At 43.1% G+C, this 27,436-nt stretch overlaps 1 protein-coding gene across 1 annotated transcript; it reads right to left on the bottom strand.

The window, feature by feature from the left end:
* Nucleotides 1-5,554: 5,554 nt before the first annotated feature.
* On the bottom strand, nt 5,555-6,286 carry LOC124118775. The gene has a single exon (XM_046481045.2). The coding sequence runs from the start codon at nt 6,284-6,286 to the stop codon at nt 5,555-5,557; it is 732 nt and encodes a 243-aa protein (XP_046337001.2).
* Nucleotides 6,287-27,436: the final 21,150 nt, after the last annotated feature.

The following is a 27,436-nucleotide window of genomic DNA, read 5'->3' as shown; positions in this document are numbered from 1 at the left end:
GGTTCACACTTTGTATTTTTACAGAGGTAATAAAAGTCCTTTTGAATTAAGATTTCATTTCTCGATATATCAAAACAGGGTTTTACCTTGACCCACAAAAATAGGTACTAGGTAATACTTAATTCAAGGGTTCTACGGTATATATGAGGGTTCTGTAAAGTAACGAAATGGTGTTGTGTACTGTACGATTTGATAATTACTTAAATTACAGGACCTTTATGCTTCTTGTCAAGAATTTGGTACAGTGAATGTTATTGTTCGTCCCTCGGGGTGCTAATTGTATTTCTGCTTTTATTATAAACATCTGTGCGTCCTAGACGCACATTTCCGGATCGTGTAAAACCATGTCACTCCACAGCGTCAGGATGAAAAGGGCACGGTATCCCTCTTACCAATGCGTGTCATATCTAAGTCTAAACAGGGAAACTGGAGATTAATTATCTTTTTCACCAATCAGGGCGTTCTTCAAGTCGAATATGAACTTTGTTAATGGAGGAAAGCATGACGATTAACTGTCTTATCTCCTAACTTATATAGAAAGCATATGATATGTAAATCAGGTAAAGTAAAGCAACGTCGGCCGCAGAGAGTATTTGGATGGGTGACCGTGTTTGGCAGCTTGGCTCCTGAGAGTTTCTAGGACTTCGGTCCTGTCCCACACTGAAGCACACGTGACATGTGGTGTCTCCTTGGGCAAGTGCCTTTGTTCGAAATGTGACTCTGTTCACCCAGCAGTGAATGGGTACCCGGTAGGATGAGACGGCAATGTGGTTGTTAACCTAGCGCCTAACAGGCAGCTTGGGTTGTATACTCCCCAGTGAGCTGAGAATGATTCTTGTGTGCACAATAATCCAGTGACCGGGGTAACGATAGCGCTGTGAGCATGCCCTGACTGGTGTGGCAATATGCGCAATATAAATAGCCTATTATTATTACTGGCTTATACAGTGAGCGGGGCGGTCGGGTGGCTTAGTGGTTAAATCGTTCGCTCGTCAAACCGAAGACCCGGGTTCGATTCCCGACGTGGGTACAATGTGTGAAACTTTGGTCTCCCCCGCCGGGATATTGCTGGAATATTGTTACTCACTCAATTTTACAGTAGGTATATCATGTCTCCTTACACCGAGACTATCTCATATATCTCCTATACAGAGAATATGTTATGTACTCGTATCTCCTGGCTATTACAGATGATATCTCATGTATCTCCAGGCTTATACAGATGATATCTCATGTATCTCCAGGCTTATACAGATGATATCTCATGTATCTCCAGGCTTATACAGATGATATCTCATGTATCTCCAGGCTTATACAGATGATATCTCATGTATCTCCAGGCTTATACAGATGATATCTCATGTATCTCCAGGCTTATACAGATGATATCTCATGTATCTCCAGGCTTATACAGATGATATCTCATGTATCTCCAGGCTTATACGGATAATATATCTTATATCTCCTGGCTTATACAGATAATATGTCACCATATCCCATGGCTTATACAGAGAATATCTCATATATATTCTGGCTAAGACAGAGAATATCTCATACATATCCCGTCTTATTCAGAATATGTGTCCTATATCCCCAGGCTTTTACAGAGAATATCTAAAATATCCCCATGGCTTGTGCAGAGAATATCTCATATATATCCTGCCTTATTCAGAATATATATCATATACCCTCTGGCTTATACAGATAATATCTCATATATCTATTACCTTAAGCAGAAAACATTTCATATATAGTTTGTTGTGTGACCAGTGTGGCAGTCGTGGTGGCATATACCACTTTTATGTGTCTCTTTGGTCTGTTGTGTGGCAATCATGGTAGCGGATACCACTTATATGTGTCTCTTTATAGTCTGCTGTGTGGCAATCATGGTAGCGGATACCACTTATATGTGTCTCTTTATAGTCTGCTGTGTGGCAGTCATAGTAGCGGATACCACTTATATGTGTCTCTTTATAGTCTGCTGTGTGGCAATCATGGTAGCGGATGCCACTTATATGTGTCTCTTTATGGTCTGCTGTGTGGCAATCATGGTAGCGGATACCACTGTAAGTGTCTCTTTATAGTCTGCTGTGTGGCAATCATAGTAGCGGATACCACTTATATGTGTCTCTTTATGGTCTGCTGTGTGGCAATCATGGTAGCGGGTGCCACTTATATGTGTCTCTTTATGGTCTGCTGTGTGGCAATCATGGTAGCGGATACCACTTATATGTGTCTCTTTATAGTCTGCTGTGTGGCAATCATGGTAGCGGATACCACTTATATGTGTCTCTTTATAGTCTGCTGTGTGGCAATCATAGTAGCGGATACCACTTATATGTGTCTCTTTATAGTCTGCTGTGTGGCAATCATGGTAGCGGATACCACTTATATGTGTCTCTTTATAGTCTGCTGTGTGGCAATCATAGTAGCGGATACCACTTATATGTGTCTCTTTATAGTCTGCTGTGTGGCAATCATGGTAGCGGATGCCACTTATATGTGTCTCTTTATGGTCTGCTGTGTGGCAATCATGGTAGCGGATACCACTGTAAGTGTCTCTTTATAGTCTGCTGTGTGGCAATCATGGTAGCGGATACCACTTATATGTGTCTCTTTATAGTCTGCTGTGTGGCAGTCATGGTAGCGGATACCACTTATATGTGTCTCTTTATAGTCTGCTGTGTGGCAGTCATAGTAGCGGATACCACTTATATGTGTCTCTTTATAGTCTGCTGTGTGGCAATCATGGTAGCGGATACCACTTATATGTGTCTCTTTATAGTCTGCTGTGTGGCAATCATGGTAGCGGATACCACTGTAAGTGTCTCTTTATGGTCTGCTGTGTGGCAATCATGGTAGCGGATGCCACTTATATGTGTCTCTTTATGGTCTGCTGTGTGGCAATCATGGTAGCGGATGCCACTTATATGTGTCTCTTTATGGTCTGCTGTGTGGCAATCATGGTAGCGGATACCACTTATATGTGTCTCTTTGTAGTCTGCTGTGTGGCAGTCATGGTAGCGGATACCACTTATATGTGTCTCTTTATAGTCTGTTGTGTGGCAGTCATGGTAGCGGATACCACTTATATGTGTCTCTTTATAGTCTGCTGTGTGGCAATCATGGTAGCGGATACCACTTATATGTGTCTCTTTATAGTCTGCTGTGTGGCAATCATAGTAGCGGATACCACTTATATGTGTCTCTTTATAGTCTGCTGTGTGGCAATCATGGTAGCGGATGCCACTTATATATGTCTCCTTATAGTCTGCTGTGTGGCAGTCATGGTAGCGGATACCACTTATATGTGTCTCTTTATAGTCTGTTGTGTGGCAATCATGGTAGCGGATACCACTTATATGTGTCTCTTTATAGTCTGCTGTGTGGCAATCATAGTAGCTGATACCACTTATATGTGTCTCTTTATAATCTGTTGTGTGGCAATCATAGAAGCGGATACCACTTATATGTGTCTCTTTGTAGTCTGCTGTGTGGCAGTCATGGTAGCGGATACCACTTATATGTGTCTCTTTATAGTCTGCTGTGTGGCAATCATGGTAGCGGATACCACTTATATGTGTCTCTTTATAGTCTGCTGTGTGGCAATCATAGTAGCGGATACCACTTATATGTGTCTCTTTATAGTCTGCTGTGTGGCAATCATGGTAGCGGATGCCACTTATATATGTCTCCTTATAGTCTGCTGTGTGGCAATCATGGTAGCGGATACCACTTATATGTGTCTCTTTATGGTCTGCTGTGTGGCAATCATGGTAGCGGATACCACTGTAAGTGTCTCTTTATAGTCTGCTGTGTGGCAATCATGGTAGCGGATACCACTTATATGTGTCTCTTTGTAGTCTGCTGTGTGGCAGTCATGGTAGCGGATACCACTTATATGTGTCTCTTTATAGTCTGCTGTGTGGCAGTCATAGTAGCGGATACCACTTATATGTGTCTCTTTATAGTCTGCTGTGTGGCAATCATGGTAGCGGATACCACTTATATGTGTCTCTTTATAGTCTGCTGTGTGGCAATCATGGTAGCGGATACCACTTATATGTGTCTCTTTATAGTCTGCTGTGTGGCAATCATAGTAGCGGATACCACTTATATGTGTCTCTTTATGGTCTGCTGTGTGGCAATCATGGTAGCGGATACCACTTATATGTGTCTCTTTATAGTCTGCTGTGTGGCAGTCATGGTAGCGGATACCACTGTAAGTGTCTCTTTATAGTCTGCTGTGTGGCAATCATGGTAGCGGATACTACTTATATGTGTCTCTTTATAGTCTGCTGTGTGGCAATCATGGTAGCGGATACCACTTATATGTGTCTCTTTATAGTCTGCTGTGTGGCAATCATGGTAGCGGATGCCACTTATATGTGTCTCTTTATGGTCTGCTGTGTGGCAATCATGGTAGCGGATACCACTGTAAGTGTCTCTTTATAGTCTGCTGTGTGGCAATCATGGTAGCGGATACCACTTATATGTGTCTCTTTGTAGTCTGCTGTGTGGCAGTCATGGTAGCGGATACCACTTATATGTGTCTCTTTATAGTCTGCTGTGTGGCAATCATGGTAGCGGATGCCACTTATATATGTCTCCTTATAGTCTGCTGTGTGGCAATCATGGTAGCGGATACCACTTATATGTGTCTCTTTATAGTCTGTTGTGTGGCAATCATAGTAGCGGATACCACTTATATGTGTCTCTTTATGACTGCTGTGTGGCAATCATAGTAGCGGATGCCACTTATATATGTCTCTTTATAGTCTGCTGTGTGGCAATCATAGTAGCGGATGCCACTTATATGTGTCTCTTTATAGTCTGCTGTGTGGCAGTCATGGTAGCGGATGCCACTTATATATGTCTCTTTATAGTCTGCTGTGTGGCAATCATGGTAGCGGATACCACTTATATGTGTCTCTTTATAGTCTGCTGTGTGGCAGTCATGGTAGCGGATACCACTTATATGTGTCTCCTTATAGTCTGCTGTGTCGCAATCATAGTAGCGGATACCACTGTAAGTGTCTCTTCATAGTCTGCTGTGTGGCAATCATGGTAGGGGAGGGTGGCACGGGTGGCCTAGTTGTCTAAGGCGCCGCAATTCGCTGTACAGAGTTGCGTCCCTTAAGAACCCCAGATATGTGTCTCTTTGGTCTGCTGTGTGGCAATCATGGTAGCGGATACCATTTATATGTGTCTCTTTATAGTCTGCTGTGTGGCAGTCATAGTAGCGGATACCGCTTATATGTGTCTCTTTATAGTCTGCTGTGTGGCAATCATAGTAGCGGATACCACTTATATGTGTCTCTTTATAGTCTGCTGTGTGGCAATAATAGTAGCGAATACCACTTATATGTGTCTCTTTATAGTCTGCTGTGTGGCAATCATAGTAGCGGATACAACCTATATGTGTCTCCTTATAGTCTGCTGTGTGGCAATCATAGTAGCGGATACCACTTATATGTGTCTCCTTATAGTCTGCTGTGTGGCAATCATAGTAGCGGATACCACTTATATGTGTCTCTTTATAGTCTGCTGTGTGTTAGTCATGGTAGCGGATGCCGCTTATATATGTCTCCTTATAGTCTGCTGTGTGGCAATCATAGTAGCGGATACCACTTATATGTGTCTCTTTATAGTCTGCTGTGTGGCAGTCATGGTAGCGGATGCCGCTTATATGTGTCTCTTTATAGTCTGTTGTGTGGGAATCATAGTAGCGGATGCCACTTATATGTGTCTCTTTATAGTCTGCTGTGTGGGAATCATAGTAGCGGATGCCGCTTATATGTGTCTCTTTATAGTCTGCTGTGTGGCAATCATGGTAGCGGATACCACTTATATGTGTCTCTTTATAGTCTGCTGTGTGGCAATCATAGTAGCGGATGCCACTTATATGTGTCTCTTTATAGTCTGCTGTGTGGCAATCATGGTAGCGGATACCACTTATATGTGTCTCTTTATAGTCTGCTGTGTGGGAATCATAGTAGCGGATGCCACTGATATGTGTCTCTTTATAGTCTGCTGTGTGGCAATCATAGTAGCGGATACCACTTATATGTGTCTCCTTATAGTCTGCTGTGTGGCAGTCATGGTAGCGGATACCACTTATATGTGTCTCTTTATAGTCTGCTGTGTGGCAGTCATGGTAGCGGATACCACTTATATGTGTCTCCTTATAGTCTGCTGTGTGGCAGTCATGGTAGCGGATACCACTGATATGTGTCTCTTTATAGTCAGTTGTGTGACTGTGCATATACCCATAAGGAACTAGCATGGTTCAATAACTGTCTTGTCATCTTATCCAGATATGTGATCGTGCATATTAAATCGACCCCTTGACCACAGGCTTGGGCGTGCCTGATTTTACAACCGCCGTAAACGCCAAATCAAACATATCACGCAGTAACGGTATTATTTATTTCTGTCACATTGCAAATGTATTTGCCTTTGTAAACTGCGATATAAGAATGTAGATGCCCAACCTTGGTAGACCACGTGACTTGAACATATATACTTATTGTGACCCCCACTCTCACCCATTGCCTTATTAGGTGACAGACAGTCAGCCCGCGACACCCACGCGGATCTGCACCTGTGAACCTGCTGAATTAAACAGGTGTTAATGATGAAACTCGCAACACACCTCACCGACTGTCTGTGCACATATAAGGCTACACCTGCATTGTAAATATTTAAGCAAGACAAATCGCCCTTATACGACGAAACAGCCTTTAGTGGGAAATGAAAACCTTACCAAAATAAATTCGGTTAGACACTATATGTTTCAGATTACTATCATACATGGTGCTTCGCAAAGTGTATTTGTTTGGAAGAGCTTTAAAGTGTTTAATTAGGAAGAACATTATCTGAATCTATAAGGGGATGTGAACAGCTTGGCATATTTCATATGTGCATAAAAAGCCGTGTAGTCAGTATTCCCTGACACAGAGTATTTTCCAACAACAGCGCTTGCGATATTTATGTAAATTTACCTCTATACTCATTAATGAGTCCTAAAACCCTTCATCCTGGTGTTAATTTGAATATGCAATGTATGTCTACAATGTCTTAAATTGTTCTATGTATATTTATCTAATGTTAGTTGTATATTGTACTCTTGTACCGCCGTGGGTGGTTTTGTGTAAATACATGAATCTGAATAACGGCTACTACATCAGATATTAGCATCTAAAACAAACACACTGTGAATATTCATCACAAGGTGGGTAGGTTTCTCGGCAGAGTAAGGCCAAGGGATGAAAACGATATCCATTGGGGTCATATACGGATAGAAATGCAAATAAAAAAGGTCAGGTAGGTACTACTTTCAGTGTTTACAAACATTCATTGCTTCAGTTATCGAGTTAACGATCGGGGATCCAGATAAATAAATGGGGTAAAGTTTGATAAACCATCAAAATAACAGTCTAAGATTGCGAACATTTGCGTCTAACTAGGGCGTAGCTGTAGACATCACTGGAGATATAAACGAAGCAATTTAGGAGGATGGCTTGCATATCCGTTTCTCTACCTGGGCTTGTACACCTCTGCGGCTTGGTGTCTTTTCCCGAGTTAACAAAAGCTGGATTTGGCCAAATTAAGTCCGAAATTTTACTTTACTTCATTTTGTCCCTGTTTGGGACTATGGGCGGCCATTCGGTCAAAAAATACAAAATTGAAATAAAGGACAAACGTGCGCTATAATAGTCAAATGTTACGAATAATGTATTAGATGTTACTAAAAAAGGGGAAAAATACAAAACAAACAGATGCTGGTTGAAATAAAGGTCAAAAGTACGCAATATAATAGTCAAATGTTACGAAAAGACGTCATATGAAAAGAAAGAAAAATGTGTACTAAAGAACGTCGTCATGCAGTTATCATATACACAGCGGAACAAGCCGATTAAACTCGGAATGTTTTAACAAATGCAGCGCCATCTGGCATTCTTTATTGTCAACGTCCTTCAGCAGTTTAGCGTCCTTTCGTGCACACTGACATTCTTTAGTACACATTGTTCTTTCTTTTCATATGACATTTTCGTAACATTTGACTATTATATTGACTGTTTGTTTTGTATTTTGACCTTTATTAGTAACATGTAATACTTTATTCGTAACATTTGACTATTTATTGCGCACTTTTGTCTTTTATTTCAACTTTGTATTTTTTGACCGAATGGCCGGACATCTGACTGCATTTCGTAACGTTATGACAATGTATTATGACTCTTAAATAGACGTGACGTATCGAACATAGAGTAGAGTAGCTTCCCTTTTATTAAGGCCTCTTATAATATTACGAAAGACGACCACTGACAGTTATTTTTGTGCTTACAAACAATGGCTTTACAATGATAAATTTGACCGCTATGGTCCTTAAGCCATGTCTAAGGAACAAGCTCCAGTTGGAACTATTTAACCTACTGTCACTGTCCGAGTGACTATAATCACCTAGTTTGTGAGGTAAATATATTTGTGCGCACTTTCTAGGAAACTTGCAGTGTTAGGTACCGTTTGTGAGAGATTGGTTTCGGCGATAGAATTTAAGAATGGCCTCATATTATACAGAGGTTGTCACGCTGTGGGTCTGGTGGGATGGTCAATAAGCTGTATAAGGAAACCACACTATGTATTTAGCGAGCCTAATGCAGGATATTTACCATCCAAAAATACACTCGCGTGACGACCTGTATGTAAGGATGTATATGAATATATATAGAGATCATACAACTCTTTTTATTATTATTGTTATCATACAACAAGTCAAAAGTCAACACTTAATGTTTTAAGCGTGTTTTTCTTGTTTGTTACAACTTGACAGATGGATAACAAGCTGTAATGTATGCATGTATACAACTTGACAGATGGATAACAAGCTGTAATGTATGCATGTATACAACTTGACAGATGGATAACAAGCTGTTATGTATGCATGTATACAACTTGACAGATGGATAACAAGCTGTAATGTATGCATGTATACAACTTGACAGATGGATAACAAGCTGTAATGTATGCATGTATACATCTTGACAGATGGATAACAAGCTGTAATGTATGCATGTATACAACTTGACAGATGGATAACAAGCTGTAATGTATGCATGTATACAACTTGACAGATGGATAACAAGCTGTAATGTATGCATGTATACATCTTGACAGATGGATAACAAGCTGTAATGTATGCATGTATACAACTTGACAGATGGATAACAAGCTGCAATGTATGCATGTATACAACTTGACATATGGATAACAAGCTGTAATGTATGCATGTATACAACTTGACAGACGGATAACAAGCTGTAATGTATGCATGTATACAACTTGACAGACGGATAACAAGCTGTAATGTATGCATGTATACAACTTGACAGATGGATAACAAGCTGTTATGTATGCATGTATACAACTTGACAGATGGATAACAAGCTGTAATGTATGCATGTATACAACTTGACAGATGGATAACAAGCTGTAATGTATGCATGTTTACAACTTGACAGATGGATAACAAGCTGTAAAGTATGCATGTATACAACTTGACAGATGGATAACAAGCTGTAATGTATGCATGTATACAACTTGACAGATGGATAACAAGCTGTAATATATGCATGTATACAACTTGACAGATGGATAACAAGCTGTAATGTATGCATGTATACAACTTGACAGATGGATAACAAGCTGTAATGTATGCATGTATACAACTTGACAGATGGATAACAAGCTGTAATGTATGCATGTATACATCTTGACGGATGGATAACAAGCTGTAATGTATGCATGTATACATCTTGACAGATGGATAACAAGCTGTAATGTATGCATATATACAACTTGACAGATGGATAACAGGCTGTAATGTATGCATGTATACAACTTGACAGATGGATAACAAGCTGTAATGTATGCATGTATACAACTTGACAGATGGATAACAAGCTGTAATGTATGCATGTATACAACTTGACATATGGATAACAAGCTGTAATGTATGCATGTATACAACTTGACAGATGGATAACAAGCTGTTATGTATGCATGTATACAACTTGACAGATGGATAACAAGCTGTAATGTATGCATGTATACAACTTGACAGACGGATAACAAGCTGTAATGTATGCATGTATACAACTTGACAGATGGATAACAAGCTGTAATGTATGCATGTATACAACTTGACAGATGGATAACAAGCTGTAATGTATGCATGTATACATCTTGACAGATGGATAACAAGCTGTAATGTATGCATGTATACAACTTGACAGATGGGTAACAAGCTGTAATGTATGCATGTATACAACTTGACAGATGGATAACAAGCTGTAATGTATGCATGTATACAACTTGACAGATGGATAACAAGCTGTAATGTATGCATGTATACAACTTGACAGACGGATAACAAGCTGTAATGTATGCATGTATACAACTTGACATATGGATAACAAGCTGTAATGTATGCATGTATACAACTTGACAGATGGATAACAAGCTGTAATGTATGCATGTATACAACTTGACAGATGGATAACAAGCTGTAATGTATGCATGTATACAACTTGACAGACGGATAACAAGCTGTAATGTATGCATGTATACAACTTGACAGATGGATAACAAGCTGTAATGTATGCATGTATACAACTTGACAGATGGATAACAAGCTGTAATGTATGCATGTATACATCTTGACAGATGGATAACAAGCTGTAATGTATGCATGTATACAACTTGACAGATGGGTAACAAGCTGTAATGTATGCATGTATACAACTTGACAGATGGATAACAAGCTGTAATGTATGCATGTATACAACTTGACAGATGGATAACAAGCTGTAATGTATGCATGTATACAACTTGACAGACGGATAACAAGCTGTAATGTATGCATGTATACAACTTGACATATGGATAACAAGCTGTAATGTATGCATGTATACAACTTGACAGATGGATAACAAGCTGTAATGTATGCATGTATACAACTAGACAGATGGATAACAAGCTGTAATGTATGCATGTATACAACTTGACAGACGGATAACAAGCTGTAATGTATGCATGTATACAACTTGACAGATGGATAACAAGCTGTAATGTATGCATGTATACAACTTGACAGATGGATAACAAGCTGCAATGTATGCATGTATAGTATCTACTGGGCGAGGACGTGGCACAGCCTGCGTGACTAAACAGAAGCTGATCACCAATCCGGTCAATCAACGAGGCCACACCCTGCCAAGTGTAGCCAAGCGTCCCCTGGTGCGTGCCGGGAGGGGTCGCTACGAGATCTGGGATGAGTACCAGGAATCATCTTTGTTGATTTCCTCAATCCTTTCCCTACTTTTGACTCACCAGTTACCGAACCACGTCTTGCATAATAGCCAGTGCTTCTGATTTCTGTGTCGGTGTACGTGCCGTGATGTGGGCGTTTCGATGTTTGATATGCTTGCATTGACCCCGCTGCGAGGATGCAGTATGAAGGGAGGGATGTTGTCTCAAGAGAGGAGAGCAAGAGAGAGAACGCCGAGAAAGACAGTGCACAGGCCACTCAGACAAATCGATCAGCACAGCTGCAAAACGCCACAAAGGTCACCTTAACCCCAGCGGAAAGTCATTATGCTTTTGACAGATTCGGCCCCAGTCACAGATACAGTTGTACATAACTGGAGGCAGAGGACATTGCCTCCTAAACATGGCGAGTGACATTTACAATCTAGGGTTTCAAGGAGAAGTGCCTTGGGGTTTGGACGTATATTTTCCATTATTGGAAAGTTATAAGTTAAATGAAACTCCATATAATGGTGTCAAGACCATCTTCTCCCAGATTGTCTGTTGATGTTATCAAAGGGCTACACCTCCCGGCAAGATGGCGTCCCCTGTACCCAGGGCTACTCCAGGTGGTCGGCTGTTGGACTGGCAGATCTGTCCCTGTCGTTGTTACATGTTTTGGGTAATACTGCTTCCATGCCATGGGGTCTGATGTCCTCCCAGGAAGCCGCGGCTAGCATCACCACGGTATCACGCATCACCATGCCTGCGCTTTACGTTTTTTCACAGTTACAATATTCATACAGGATTATCAATATAACATTTGTTTCCATTTGATGTTATTTTTTTTCAGTTTTTCAGTCTCCCCATCAGAATCGTGAAATGAAGACAGAGTGTAATCTCATTAGATGTGTTTTTGTGGGGTTTTTTCAAAAGAAAGAAGCAATGTACACATATTCATTATTGCCAAGGCTCTTTCCATGCTGTTTTGTGAGATACCTCTGGCCCCACTATATAACACCTTTACTCTACAGGATCTAATCCGTCGAAATGCTCGACGAAGTGTAATGAATTCAGCCACATGGCATGGCACAAAATCACAATCATTCAAATTCAGATTTCAAAATTTTCCAGTTTGCAGCTTTTTAAACACAATGATTGTTCTGTTCACGATAAATATAAACTGTTAGTGTTAGTGTTAATGTGTGTGTGTGTGTGTGTGTGTGTGTGTGTGTGTGTGTGTGTGTGTGTGTGTGTGTGTGTGTGTGTGTGTGTGTGTGTGTGTGTGTGAGTGAGTGTGTTCACCTTTAACGGACTGCTGTTAGTTTTAAATGAATCCTTTACTCGGCAGACATTAAGTTGCAGGTATATTCCCCATCCCTGCCGCATTATGTTGACTTGCACCTGGCGTCCTGCATGTGAAGTTCCGTGACAGTGAGACGCCACATGCCTTGTCTCCTTTTTACTGCCGCTGCTGCAGTGGCGTGACACATTTGTTGTGCTCAAGGTCTATGGTTAAGGCGTTGTGACCTCTATGAACATCAGAAGACAGAGTTAGGGCAGTTTGCTGCATGACAAACCAGCCAGGTGTGCACGGCTGCAGGTATCTCCAAACCGTAATGCCGTCGTTCATCTAAACAAAAGCATTTCTTATATGCAGTAAGGATTGTGGGGTCACCGTCTTGACGTAATCACGTAAATATAGTACATGTACTATTCAATCAAAGCAAGCAAACCATCGACAGCACCATGGTGTCGATAATCGAGGGTGTGTATAACAACTGGTTAAGAAGCTATACGCAACATGTTAACGTATTACGGCAAAGAGGGAAGGGGTTATTTAAAGGGAGGGCATAGCCTACACCTTGATACCTGTAATCAGAGGAATTAACGCAGGCCGTCATAAATGACATCAGAGGAAGGTGACCCAGGCCGTGATACATGACATCAGAGGAAGGTGACCCAGGCCGTGATACATGGCATCAGAGGAAGGTGACTCAACCCGTGTTACATTGCATCAGAGGAAGGTGACCCAGGCCGTGATTCATGGCATCAGAGGAAGGTGACCCAGGCCTGTGATACATAGTATCAGAGGAAGGTGACTCAACCCGTGTTACATTGCATCAGAGGAAGGTGACCAGGCCGTGATACATGGCATCAGAGGAAGGTGACCGGCCCATGATACATGGCATCAGAGGAAGGTGACCGGCCTGTGATACATGGCATCAGAGGAAGGTGACCCAGGCCGTGATACATGGCATCAGAGGAAGGGGACCAGCCCGTGATACATGACATCAGAGGAAGGTGACCCAGGCCGTGATACATGGCATCAGAGGAAGGTGACCGGCCCGTGATACATGACATCAGAGGAAGGTGACCCAGGCCGTGATACATGGCATCAGAGGAAGGTGACCGGCCCATGATACATGGCATCAGAGGAAGGTGACCGGCCTGTGATACATGGCATCAGAGGAAGGTGACCCAGGCCGTGATACGTGACATCAGAGGAAGGTGACCGGACCGTGATACATGACATCAGAGGAAGGTGACAAGCCCTTCATACATGACATCAGAGGAAGGTGACCGGCCTGTGTTTACATGACATCAGAGGAAGGTGACCCAGGCCGTGATACATGACTTCAGAGGAAGGTGACCAGCCTGCCATACATGGTATACAGAGGAAGGTGATCAACCCGTGATACATGACATCAGAGGAAGGTGATCAGCCCGTGATACATGACATCAGAGGAAGGTGACCGGCCCGTGATACATGATTTACAGAGGAAGGTGACCGGCCTGTAATACATGATATAGAGAGGAAGGTGACCAGCCCGTGATACATGATATACAGAGGAAGGTGACCAACCCGTGATACATGACATCAGAGGAAGGTGATCAGCCCGTGATACATGACATCAGAGGAAGGTGACCGGCCCGTGATACATGATATACAGAGGAATGTGACCAACCCGTGATACTTGATATACAGAGGAAGGTGATCAGCCCGTGATACATGACATCAGAGGAAGGTGACCGGCCCGTGATTCATGATATACAGAGGAAGGTGACCGGCCTGTGATACATGAAATACAGAGGAAGGTGACCGGCCTGTGATACATGATATACAGAGGAAGGTGACCAGCCCGTGATACATGATATACAGAGGAAGGTGAATGGCCTGTGATACATGATATACAGAGGAAGGTGACCGGCCTGTAATACATGATATAGAGAGGAAGATGACCAGCCCGTGATACATGATATACAGAGGAAGGTGACCGGCCTGTAATACATGATATAGAGAGGAAGGTGACCGGCCCGTGATACATGATATACAGAGGAAGGTGACCGGCCTGTAATACATGATATAGAGAGGAAGGTGACCAGCCCGTGATACATGATATACAGAGGAAGGTGACCGGTCCGTGATACATGATATACAGAGGAAGGTGACCGGCCTGTGATACATGATATACAGAGGAAGGTGACCAGCCCGTGATACATGGCATCAGAGGAAGGTGACCGGCCCGTGATTCATGATATATAGAGGAAGGTGACCGGCCTGTGATACATGATATACAGAGGAAGGTGACCGGCCTGTGATACATGGCATCAGAGGAAGGTGACCGGCCTGTGATACATGGCATCAGAGGAAGGTGACCCAGGCCGTGATACGTGACATCAGAGGAAGGTGACCGGACCGTGATACATGACATCAGAGGAAGGTGACAAGCCCTTCATACATGACATCAGAGGAAGGTGACCGGCCTGTGTTTACATGACATCAGAGGAAGGTGACCCAGGCCGTGATACATGACTTCAGAGGAAGGTGACCAGCCTGCCATACATGGTATACAGAGGAAGGTGATCAACCCGTGATACATGACATCAGAGGAAGGTGATCAGCCCGTGATACATGACATCAGAGGAAGGTGACCGGCCCGTGATACATGATTTACAGAGGAAGGTGACCGGCCTGTAATACATGATATAGAGAGGAAGGTGACCAGCCCGTGATACATGATATACAGAGGAAGGTGACCAACCCGTGATACATGACATCAGAGGAAGGTGATCAGCCCGTGATACATGACATCAGAGGAAGGTGACCGGCCCGTGATACATGATATACAGAGGAATGTGACCAACCCGTGATACTTGATATACAGAGGAAGGTGATCAGCCCGTGATACATGACATCAGAGGAAGGTGACCGGCCCGTGATTCATGATATACAGAGGAAGGTGACCGGCCTGTGATACATGAAATACAGAGGAAGGTGACCGGCCTGTGATACATGATATACAGAGGAAGGTGACCAGCCCGTGATACATGATATACAGAGGAAGGTGAATGGCCTGTGATACATGATATACAGAGGAAGGTGACCGGCCTGTAATACATGATATAGAGAGGAAGATGACCAGCCCGTGATACATGATATACAGAGGAAGGTGACCGGCCTGTAATACATGATATAGAGAGGAAGGTGACCGGCCCGTGATACATGATATACAGAGGAAGGTGACCGGCCTGTAATACATGATATAGAGAGGAAGGTGACCAGCCCGTGATACATGATATACAGAGGAAGGTGACCGGTCCGTGATACATGATATACAGAGGAAGGTGACCGGCCTGTGATACATGATATACAGAGGAAGGTGACCAGCCCGTGATACATGGCATCAGAGGAAGGTGACCGGCCCGTGATTCATGATATATAGAGGAAGGTGACCGGCCTGTGATACATGATATACAGAGGAAGGTGACCGGCCTGTGATACATGATATACAGAGGAAGGTGACCAGCCCGTGATACATGATATACAGAGGAAGGTGAATGGCCTGTGATACATGATATACAGAGGAAGGTGACCGGCCCGTGATTCATGATATACAGAGGAAGGTGACAAGCCCGTGATACATGATATAGAGAGGAAGGTGATCAGCCCGTGATACATGATATAGAGAGGAAGGTGACAGGCCCGTGATACATGATATAGAGAGGAAGGTGACCGGCCTGTAATACATGATATAGAGAGGAAGGTGACCGGCCCGTGATACATGATATACAGAGGAAGGTGACCGGCCTGTAATACATGATATAGAGAGGAAGGTGACCGGCCCGTGATACATGATATACTGAGGAAGGTGACCGGCCCGTGATACATGATATACAGAGGAAGGTGATCAGCCCGTGATACATGATATACAGAGGAAGGTGACCGGCCTGTGATTCATGATATACAGAGGAAGGTGACCAGCCCGTGATACATGATATACAGAGGAAGGTGACCGGCCCGTGATACATGATATACTGAGGAAGGTGACCGGCCCGTGATACATGATATACTGAGGAAGGTGACCGGCCCGTGATACATGATATACAGAGGAAGGTGACCAGCCCGTGATTCATGATATACAGAGGAAGGTGACCGTCCCGTGATACATGATATACAGAGGGAGGTGATCAGCCCGTGATACATGATATACAGAGGAAGGTGACCGTCCCGTGATACATGATATACAGAGGAAGGTGACCAGCCCGTGATACATGATATACAGAGGAAGGTGACCGGCCAGTGATGCATGATATACAGAGGAAGGTGACCGTCCCGTGATACATGATATACAGAGGGAGGTGATCAGCCCGTGATACATGATATACAGAGGAAGGTGACCGTCCCGTGATACATGATATAGAGAGGAAGGTGACCAGCCCGTGATACATGATATACAGAGGAAGGTGACCGGCCAGTGATGCATGATATACAGAGGAAGGTGACCGGCCTGTAATACATGATATACAGAGGAAGGTGATCAGCCCGTGATACATGATATACAGTGGAAGGTGATCAGCCCGTGATACATGGCATCAGAGGAAGGTGATCAGCCCGTGATACATGATATACAGAGGAAGGTGATCAGCCCGTGATACATGATATACAGAGGAAGGGGACCAGCCCGTGATACATGGCATCAGAGGAAGGGGACCAGCCCGTGATACATGGCATCAGAGGAAGGTGATCAGCCCGTGATACATGATATACAGAGGAAGGTGATCAGCCCGTGATACATGGCATCAGAGGAAGGTGATCAGCCCGTGATACATGATATACAGAGGAAGGGGGCCAGCCCGTGATACATGGCATCAGAGGAAGGTGATCAGCCCGTGATACATGATATACAGAGGAAGGTGATCAGCCCGTGATACAAGATATACAGAGGAAGGGGACAAGCCCGTGATACATGATATACAGAGGAAGGGGACCAGCCCGTGATACATGGCATCAGAGGAAGGGGACCAGCCCGTGATACATGGCATCAGAGGAAGGTGACCAGGCCCGTGATACATGATATACAGAGGAAGGGGACCAGCCCGTGATACATGATATACAGAGGAAGGGGACTAGCCCGTGATACATGGCATCAGAGGAAGGTGACCCAGGCCGTGATACATGGCATCAGCGGCATCATTTTTTGAGAACTAAGAACATAGAATGATTTGGAAGATTTGAGCTCATTTATACTGTACAATATTTCATCTTTGTTAATATAAATAGGCGGGTCTAGAATATCTAAAATGGAGTGGTTACAAAACAGTCATCATTGCCACAAGGAGTTTCAATATCATGGACAGTTTGCAATGAACACATCCGAAAAGTGATTATATCAACTGTTTATTGAGACGGGTTAGAAGGTTTAAGTGACCGCCAGATTTCTTTGACAATTTGAATGTTATATATTATATTATTCTTAATAGAATCACAGAGCTGTCTTTTCTTTTCTCTTAAACGCTTGTGTGTGTGTGTTTTGCTCTTTCAGGTAACTGTCAGGTGTGGATGCAAGGGTTAATCAAGCGGTGACGACAGTGGTTGGCTGGGTGCACGGACGCTACTTGAAGGGTCATAAGTCAATTACCGTGCGCGGTTAAACGTCCGTATATGGACTTTATTTAAGAAGTTAGAATGGAATTCGTGCAATATTTGGAGAAGATTAGGAGCTGTCTCCAAATAAGTGTATATGTGATGAAGTGCAGGTGACTGTCTGTATACCGTCACAAGGTATGCGGGGAGATTGTGTACACGCTGCAAATACACATCACTTGGATAAATATAGCTAAGTCACGTCGACTTTCAGCCTCTTCGTTTCTAATTGCATGTAGCGATCTGTTGCGCAAACATAACGTTGTAAAATTAGTCCGATTGTGTTTGTGCCACCTGGGACAATGTACATAATTGAAACATCAGGAGACTCAACATTCCTTGATCTCGACCTGATACCATAATAATACATACTAATAATGCCATTTATACGTCGGTCGTTTTGGACAACAGGAACTGTTTTATGTAAACGTCTCGGGGAAACATTTAGACCAATTCCGATTTGAAACTGCTACCTGTATCATAACACCACTACCTATATCACGGCACTATTCCTATATCTAACTGTTTGATTGGCATTCTAGAAGTTGGTGAGTAAATTAGGAAACTTACAACTTTCAGGATAACAACTTCTGGTTGGTTGCTGACAGCGACGTTACGATGTAGATTCTTACAGCGTCATGAAGTCAGAGTGGCTACAACCAAGTGATGAGGTATATGTGCATGACATGTTGTGAAAAGCAGCAGAGTACCATTAACAAGAATAGGTCCTAGATTACAAGCAGCACACAGATAATTAGATGAAGCCAGATGTACAGTGAGGATAAGGATTAAAAATCTGTGACAAGCTGATTGGATAATATTTAAAAAAGGTCTATTGCTTGATTAAATCTTTATAGACTGACGAGATGTAATTACCCGTGGTCTTATTTCATCACAGGTTGGTTACGGCGGATTTCTTTCGCTTCTGAGAGTTTTTATCTTATTGTGGTCCTGATGGTTGGTTCGAACGATTTGGACTTTGTCAAACTGAATTTGATGGCTAAGGACCTTTATGGGGTGGTCTGAGAGGGATGATGTTTACGGAAGCGTATTAGTGCCACAGGCTAAAAATAAAATATCATCTACGTAGATGATATTGGTGATGATAGGGCTTACATCTAGGCATCATATATTTTCTCGAGTAATCGACACTAGTTCCGGGTCAGTTATATATAACCACTGGCTGAATTAATACTGACCACTTTGTTTGACCTTCTACCTTGACATGTTTGTACTGAGGTACGATCTAAACATTGCATACATTAATATTTCAATATGTCAAAGTTACTGGAGAATGACACACGCCATATTCTCTTACAACCGTAATAAAGAGATGCGAGCACAAAATGTTCTCCAAACTACAAACAGCTATAGGTCATTATTCAAAATTTTATCGAAATTATATATCAACTACAACATGGTTAAAGCCGGAGGAATATGTTGATCCTGATGATTTCTCCATTACGGAAATTAGGTTAAGACTAATAAGAGGTAAAACGTGAAATGAAGGGGTGAGAATCATTCAAACTATAAACCTAAATCATACCAGTACTCGTCATCATCTCATAAAGAACTGAAGGTACAATTCTACAGTTTGTGTTTTTATTTAAGTGTTAATAGTTTGACACGTTGAAAAACAATAACCAACATGCTCCTAAACATTTAATTAAACTAACAATAATTAAGTAATCATCTTTATTAAAAATATAAATGTTTGTTTTGTTTGTATCAACTGGGCGGGAGTTTCCACCAATCTACGAGTCACAACAGTCACAATTCATCTTCTAGATTACTCATTTTGGGGGTGCTTCTTGCAGGGAGGGTAGCGGCAGCTAGCGTGGATGGTGGTACTAAGGGATGGGGAGCAAATGAAGATGGTATCGATGCCTGATTGGTGCTAAAGTAATCAACTGATTTGATGAGAAGTCTTGCCAATGTAGGGTAGGGTGATTCTGATTATTCAAAAGGTCCCAAGACAAACACCAAACCTCAGCCGAGCCAAGAAGAAAACCACCAGCCAACAAGGGTAGAGCCACTGTACGTCATCCGCTCAGTCCTCGCTCCACCTGGTCAACAAGACGCTATCCGACACCACCTACCAGTAGTTCAATAAAGATCCAAACGGATTTGGACTGGAACGCCAAAACACGTCCACCCTGACAAACCGTAAAGACCCATTTGAGCGCACTACCAAGCAGCACTATATGTAACCACAGTTACCAGTAACTTAACACAATTACCTGTATCATAACACCTTTGCAAGTATCTTAACACCGTTACATGTATCAAAACATCATTGCCAGTCACTTAACACCATTACCTGTATCATAACATCATTACCTGTATCATAACACCGTTACCTGCATCTCAACACCATTACCAGTTTCTTAACACCATTATCTGTATCTTAACACCATTACTTGTATCATAACACCGTTACCTGTATCTCAACACCATTACCAGTTTCTTAACACCATTATCTGTATCTTAACACCATAACCTGTATCTTAACACCATTACTTGTATTATAACATCATTACCTGTATCATAACATCATTACCTGTATCATAACACCGTTACCTGTATCTCAACACCATTACCAGTTTCTTAACACCATTATCTGTATCTTAACACCATAACCTGTATCTTAACACTGTTACCTGTATCTCAACACCATTACTAGTATCTTAACACCATTATCTGTATCTTAAGACCATTGCCAGTATTTAAACACCGTTACCTGTATCTTAACACCATTACCTGTATCTTAACACCATTACCTGTATCTTAATACCATTACCTGTATCTTAACACCATTACCTGTATATTAACACCATTACCTGTATATTAACACCATTACCTGTATCTTAACACATTACCTGTATCTAAACACCGTTACCTGTATTATAACACTAATACCTGTATATTACCATCATTACCTGTATCATAACACAATTACCTGTATCTTAACACCATTACCCGTATCTTAATACCATTACCCGTATCGTAACACCGTTACCTGTATCTTAACACCGTTACCTGTATCTTAACACCGTTACCTGTATCTTAACACCATTACCTGTATCTTAACACATTACCTGTATCTTAACACCGTTACCTGTATCTTAACACATTACCTGTATCTTAACACATTACCTGTATCTTAACACCATTACCTGTATCTTAACACCATTACCTGTATCTTAACACTATTACCTGTATCTTAACACCATTACCTGTATCTTAACACCATTACCTGTATCTTAACACCATTACCTGTATCTTAACACATTACCTGTATCTTAACACCATTATTAGTATCATAACACCATTACCTGTATCTTAACACCATGCCCTGTATCTTAACACCATTACCCGTATCTTAATACCATTACCTGTATCTTAACACATTACCTGTATCTTAACACATTACCTGTATCTTAACACCGTTACCTGTATCTTAACACATTACCTGTATCTTAACACCATTACCTGTATCGTAACACATTACCTGTATCTTAACACCATTACCTGTATCTTAACACATTACCTGTATCTTAACACCATTACCTGTATCGTAACACATTACCTGTATCTTAACACATTACCTGTATCTTAACACATTACCTGTATCTTAACACCATTACCTGTATCGTAACACATTACCTGTATCTTAACACATTACCTGTATCTTAACACATTACCTGTATCTTAACACCATTACCTGTATCTTAACACATTACCTGTATCTTAACACCATTACCTGTATCGTAACACATTACCTGTATCTTAACACATTACCTGTATCTTAACACATTACCTGTATCTTAACACCATTACCTGTATCGTAACACATTACCTGTATCTTAACACATTACCTGTATCGTAACACCATTACCTGTATATTAACAACATTACCTGTATCGTAACACCATTACCTGTATCTTAACACCATTATCTGTATCTTAACACCGTTACCCGTATCTTAACACCATTACCTGTATCTTAACACCATTACCTGTATTTTAACACCATTACCTGTATCTTAACACCGTTACCTGTATCTTAACACCATTACCTGTATCGTAACACCATTACCTGTATCTTAACACATTACCTGTATCGTAACACCATTACCTGTATCTTAACACCATTACCTGTATCGTAACACCATTACCTGTATCTTAACACCATTACCTGTATCGTAACACCATTACCTGTATCGTAACACCATTACCCGTATCTTAACACCATTACCTGTATCATAACACAATTACCCGTATCTTAACACCATTACCTGTATATTAACACCATTACCTGTATCGTAACACCATTACCTGTATCGTAACACCGTTACAGAGAGACACACTTCACTCATCTCGGGATCAGATATCGGTGCCATGGGAGTCTTCGACGATTAGCTGACACTGTTCAGCGAGAGTCGAGATATGAGGCAAATCTGTCGTCTCTAAATGTTGCCTCGCATAGAATATAATGCGCTACCGGACAACCTGTTACTGAATTGAGATTTTGTGTTGTGGTGGATGGGGGTGATGTGTGTTGTGTTGTGTTGTGTTGTGGTGGATTGGTCCGTGTGTTGTGGTGGATGGGTCGGTTTGTTATGTAGTGGATGGGTCGGTGTGTGCTGTGGTGGATGGGTCGGTGTGTTGTGCTGGATAGGTCGGTGTGTTGTGGTGGATGGGTCTGTGTGTTGTGATGGGTGGGTCCTTGTGTGGTGGTGGACGGGTCGGTTTGTTATGTAGTGGATGGGTCTGAGTGTTGTGGTGGATTGGTCTGTGTGTTGTGGTGGATGGGTCTGAGTGTTGTGGTGGGTGGGTCTGTGTGTTGTGGTGGATGGGTCTGTGTTTTGTGGTGGATGGGTCTGTGTGTTGTGGTGGATGGGTCTGTGTGTTGTGGTGGATGGGTCGGTTTGTTATGTAGTGGATGGGTCTGTGTGTTGTGGTGGATTGGTCTGTGTGTTGTGGTGGATGGGTCTGAGTGTTGTGGTAGGTGGGTCTGTGTGTTGTGGTGGATGGGTCTGTGTGTTGTGGTGGATGGGTCTGTGTGTTGTGGTAGGTGGGTCTGTGTTTTGTGGTGGATGGTTCTGTGTGTTGTGGTGGGTGGGTCTGTGTGTTGTGGTGGGTTGGTCTGTGTGTCGTGGTGGATGGGTCTGTGTGTTGTGGTGGGTTGGTAGGTTTGTGTTGTGGTGGATGAGTCTGTGTTTTGTGGTGGATGGGTCTTTGTGTTGTGTTGGATGGGTCCGTGTGTTGTGCTGGATGGGTCTTTTAGTGGTCGTGGACGGGTCGGTTTGTTATGTAGTGGATGGGTCTGTGTGTTGTGTTGGATGGGTCTGTGTGTTGTGGTGGATGGATCTGTGTGTTGTGGTGGATGGGTCTGTGTGTTGTGTTGGATGGGTCTGTGTGTTGTGGTGGATGGGTCTGTGTGTTATGGTTGGTGGGTCTGTGTGTTGTGGTGGATGGGTCTGTGTGTTGTGGTGGATGGGTCTGTTTGTTGTGGTGGGTGGGTCTGTGTGTTGTGGTTGATGGGTCTTTGTGTTGTGATGGATGGGTCTGTGTGTTGTGGTGGATTGGTCGGTTTGTGCTGTGGTGGATGGGTCTGTGTGTTGTGGTGGATGGGTCTGTGTGCTGTGGTGGATTGGTCTGTGTGTTGTGGTGGTTGGGTCTGTGTGTTGTGGTGGATGGGTCTATGTGTTGTGATGGATGGGTCTGTGTGTTGTGGTGGATGGGTCTGTATGTTGTGGTGGATGGGTCTGTGTGCTGTGGTGGATGGGTCTGTGTGTTGTGGTGGATGGGTCTGTGTGTTGTGGTGGATGGGTCTGTGTGTTGTGGTGGATAGGTCGGTGTGTGTTGTGGTGGATGGGTCTGTGTGTTGTGGTGGATGGGTCTGTGTGTTGTGGTGGATAGGTCGGTGTGTGTTGTGGTGGATGGGTCTGTGTGTTGTGGTGGATGGGTCTGTGTGCTGTGGTGGATGGGTCTGTGTGCTGTGGTGGATTGGTCTGTGTGTTGTGGTGGTTGGGTCTGTGTGTTGTGGTGGATGGGTCTATGTGTTGTGATGGATGGCTCTGTGTGTTGTGGTGGATGGGTCTGTGTGTTGTGGTGGATGGGTCTGTGTGCTGTGGTGGATGGGTCTGTGTGTTGTGGTGGATGGGTCTGTGTGTTGTGGTGGATGGGTCTGTGTGTTGTGGTGGATAGGTCGGTGTGTGTTGTGGTGGATGGGTCTGTGTGTTGTGGTGGATGGGTCTGTGTGTTGTGGTGGATGGGTCTGTGTGTTGTGGTGGATGGGTCTGTGTGCTGTGGTGGATGGGTCTGTGTGCTGTGGTGGATTGGTCTGTGTGTTGTGGTGGTTGGGTCTGTGTGTTGTGGTGGATGGGTCTATGTGTTGTGATGGATGGGTCTGTGTGTTGTGGTGGATGGGTCTGTGTGTTGTGGTGGATGGGTCTGTGTGCTGTGGTGGATGGGTCTGTGTGTTGTGGTGGATAGGTCTGTGTGTTGTGGTGGATGGGTCTGTGTGTTGTGGTGGATAGGTCGGTGTGTGTTGTGGTGGGTGGGTCCGTGTGTTGTGGTGGATGGGTCTGTATGTTGTGGTGGATGGGTCTGTGTGTTGTGGTGGATTGGTCTGTGTGTTGTGGTGGATAGGTCGGTGTGTGTTGTGGTGGGTGGGTCCGTGTGTTGTGGTGGATGGGTCTGTGTGTTGTGGTCGATGGGTCTGTGTGTTGTGGTGGATGGGTCTTTGTGCTGTGGTGGATTGGTCTGTGTGTTGTGGTGGTTGGGTCTGTGTGTTGTGGTGGATGGGTCTATGTGTTGTGATGGATGGGTCTGTGTGTTGTGGTGGATGGGTCTGTGTGTTGTGGTGGATGGGTCTGTGTGCTGTGGTGGATGGGTCTGTGTGTTGTGGTGGATAGGTCTGTGTGTTGTGGTGGATGGGTCTGTGTGTTGTGGTGGATAGGTCGGTGTGTGTTGTGGTGGGTGGGTCCGTGTGTTGTGGTGGATGGGTCTGTATGTTGTGGTGGATGGGTCTGTGTGTTGTGGTGGATTGGTCTGTGTGTTGTGGTGGATAGGTCGGTGTGTGTTGTGGTGGGTGGGTCCGTGTGTTGTGGTGGATGGGTCTGTGTGTTGTGGTCGATGGGTCTGTGTGTTGTGGTGGATGGGTCTTTGTGTTGTGGCGTAAGGGTCTGTGTGTGTGTTGTGTTTTGGTAGATGGGTTGGTGTCTGTTGCTTTGTGTTCTAACTAGAGTCTCCCTGCAGTAAGGTATACAACGCTGGTGTGGAAGTGTTAATTATGAACTTCCACAGAATGATCCTTGAGTTACGACTATCATTAAGACCATGCGGAAAAAAAGTGGTCGGTCCGTCTCTTCACCCGTGATGACGTCATTGCAGTATTTCGAACACATGTTGAACACATCATCTCTTTGAGATGAATCATGTTCTACCCGGCTGTGAGTCACGCACGTGTAGCACGTTCTGAATGCATGTAGTCCGTCCACAGAAGCTGAGGATTATGGGGTTTTGCTGTAATAAACAGCAACTGTAATGATTCTCAATACAGTGGAGCCGCTACATATACTGGACACCAATATTCCCTGTATAAACCAAGTGATGGTATATCAAATACTTGTAAACAAAAGTAAAACCCTAATACCTATAACGCTAATTCAGATCTGCACGCAGTGTGAATCGGTGTGACTTTGCGCAGTGTAATAGTATTTGAGGTTCGTAAATACCCTGATATTACAACTGTGACGAAAGACGTAACGCCCATCGCGGTCCTCACTTAAGCTTGTGCTTTGACAGAGGATTCCCGAAAACCGATATTCAGTTCGTCAAGATGGTCTCCGCCTCTGACCCAGTCGACACAGCTGAGGCATGGTATGTTAATGTGTGCATACGACAGAACATGGGTCTCCTTCCTTCATCTGTAGTGGGGGCGATGTTTATGGGTGTAGTGTATACACGGAGGCGCAGCTGCTAGCGTTACCATAACGAGTTGGACTGCCAGGGTTTCGGTACCAATTACATAGCAGATTCCTGATAAAAGGAACTGCAAGTATTTTCTGCAGCATGATTCATTAGCGCCATCCCGTTGTCCGTGATTCATTCTCAGCTGAACCTTAACACGAATGCCCCAAGTCGATTTAATCTAGCATGACAAACTCAGCCAAATTATCGATGTCTTTGGTAAATCAGCTGCAGAACACTCACGCGAAACAGGCAAATATCACACATATTGTTAGATGACTAAATATGTCTGGCACACATGTGACAGTTCGGTCAAGCAAATCTGGATTTGTCAATGTTAAAGTAACGCAAAAGACCTAATTATTTTCTTACTTTGCATTCAATGCTATCCACAGCTCACGTTAGTTTCTGCTGGAGGAGAAAGCATGAGGATGTTATCTTGCCACAACTCTACATCAACATTACGTTCTGTTGGGGTCTCGAGACATCGGACTGTAGCCTGCATAATACAGGTGACGCCATCAATGTCAAGTTGTGTCAGACATGTGGAAGATGATACACTGTCGCAGGGATATAGTCTGTTGATGGTCACATTGTATGGCAATTTACGTCATCTTTCATAAGAAGAACATTGAGGGAACGTGCATGGAGGCGAACAACGAAAGACATGATGGGAATAACAGAGATTCATAGAGACATGGATGGGAATAACAGAGATTCATAGAGACATGGATGGGAATAACAGAGATTCATAGAGACATGGATGGGAATAACTTCACTTCTTACACACATACATGGAGGGAACAATATAACTCATACATACATGGAGGGAACAATATAACTCATACATACATGGAGGGAACAATATAACTCATACATACATGGAGGGAACAATATAACTCATACATACATGGAGGGAACAATATAACTCATACATACATGGAGGGAACAATATAACTCATACATACATGGAGGGAACAATATAAATTCATACAGACATGGCGGGAACAATATAACTTCATACAAAAATTGAGGGAACAATATAACTTCATACATACATGGCGGGAACACTATAACTCATACATTCACCTTTGGGAATAATAAAGTTTGAAGTTTAACAACAACAACATGTGCCACGGGGAACGTGTGGACATCGCTAGCTGATGGTGTGGGGGTGATTGATCGTTAGTATTCTCTATATGTGATATAGGTTGACAGG

Source organism: Haliotis rufescens, unplaced genomic scaffold (genome assembly GCF_023055435.1).
Source record: "Haliotis rufescens isolate VD_foot unplaced genomic scaffold, xgHalRufe1.0.p SCAF_2, whole genome shotgun sequence".
Taxonomy (NCBI): Eukaryota; Metazoa; Mollusca; class Gastropoda; order Lepetellida; family Haliotidae; genus Haliotis; species Haliotis rufescens.
Note: the sequence above shows the minus strand (reverse complement) of the source record. Positions and strands in the feature narration are given on the sequence as shown.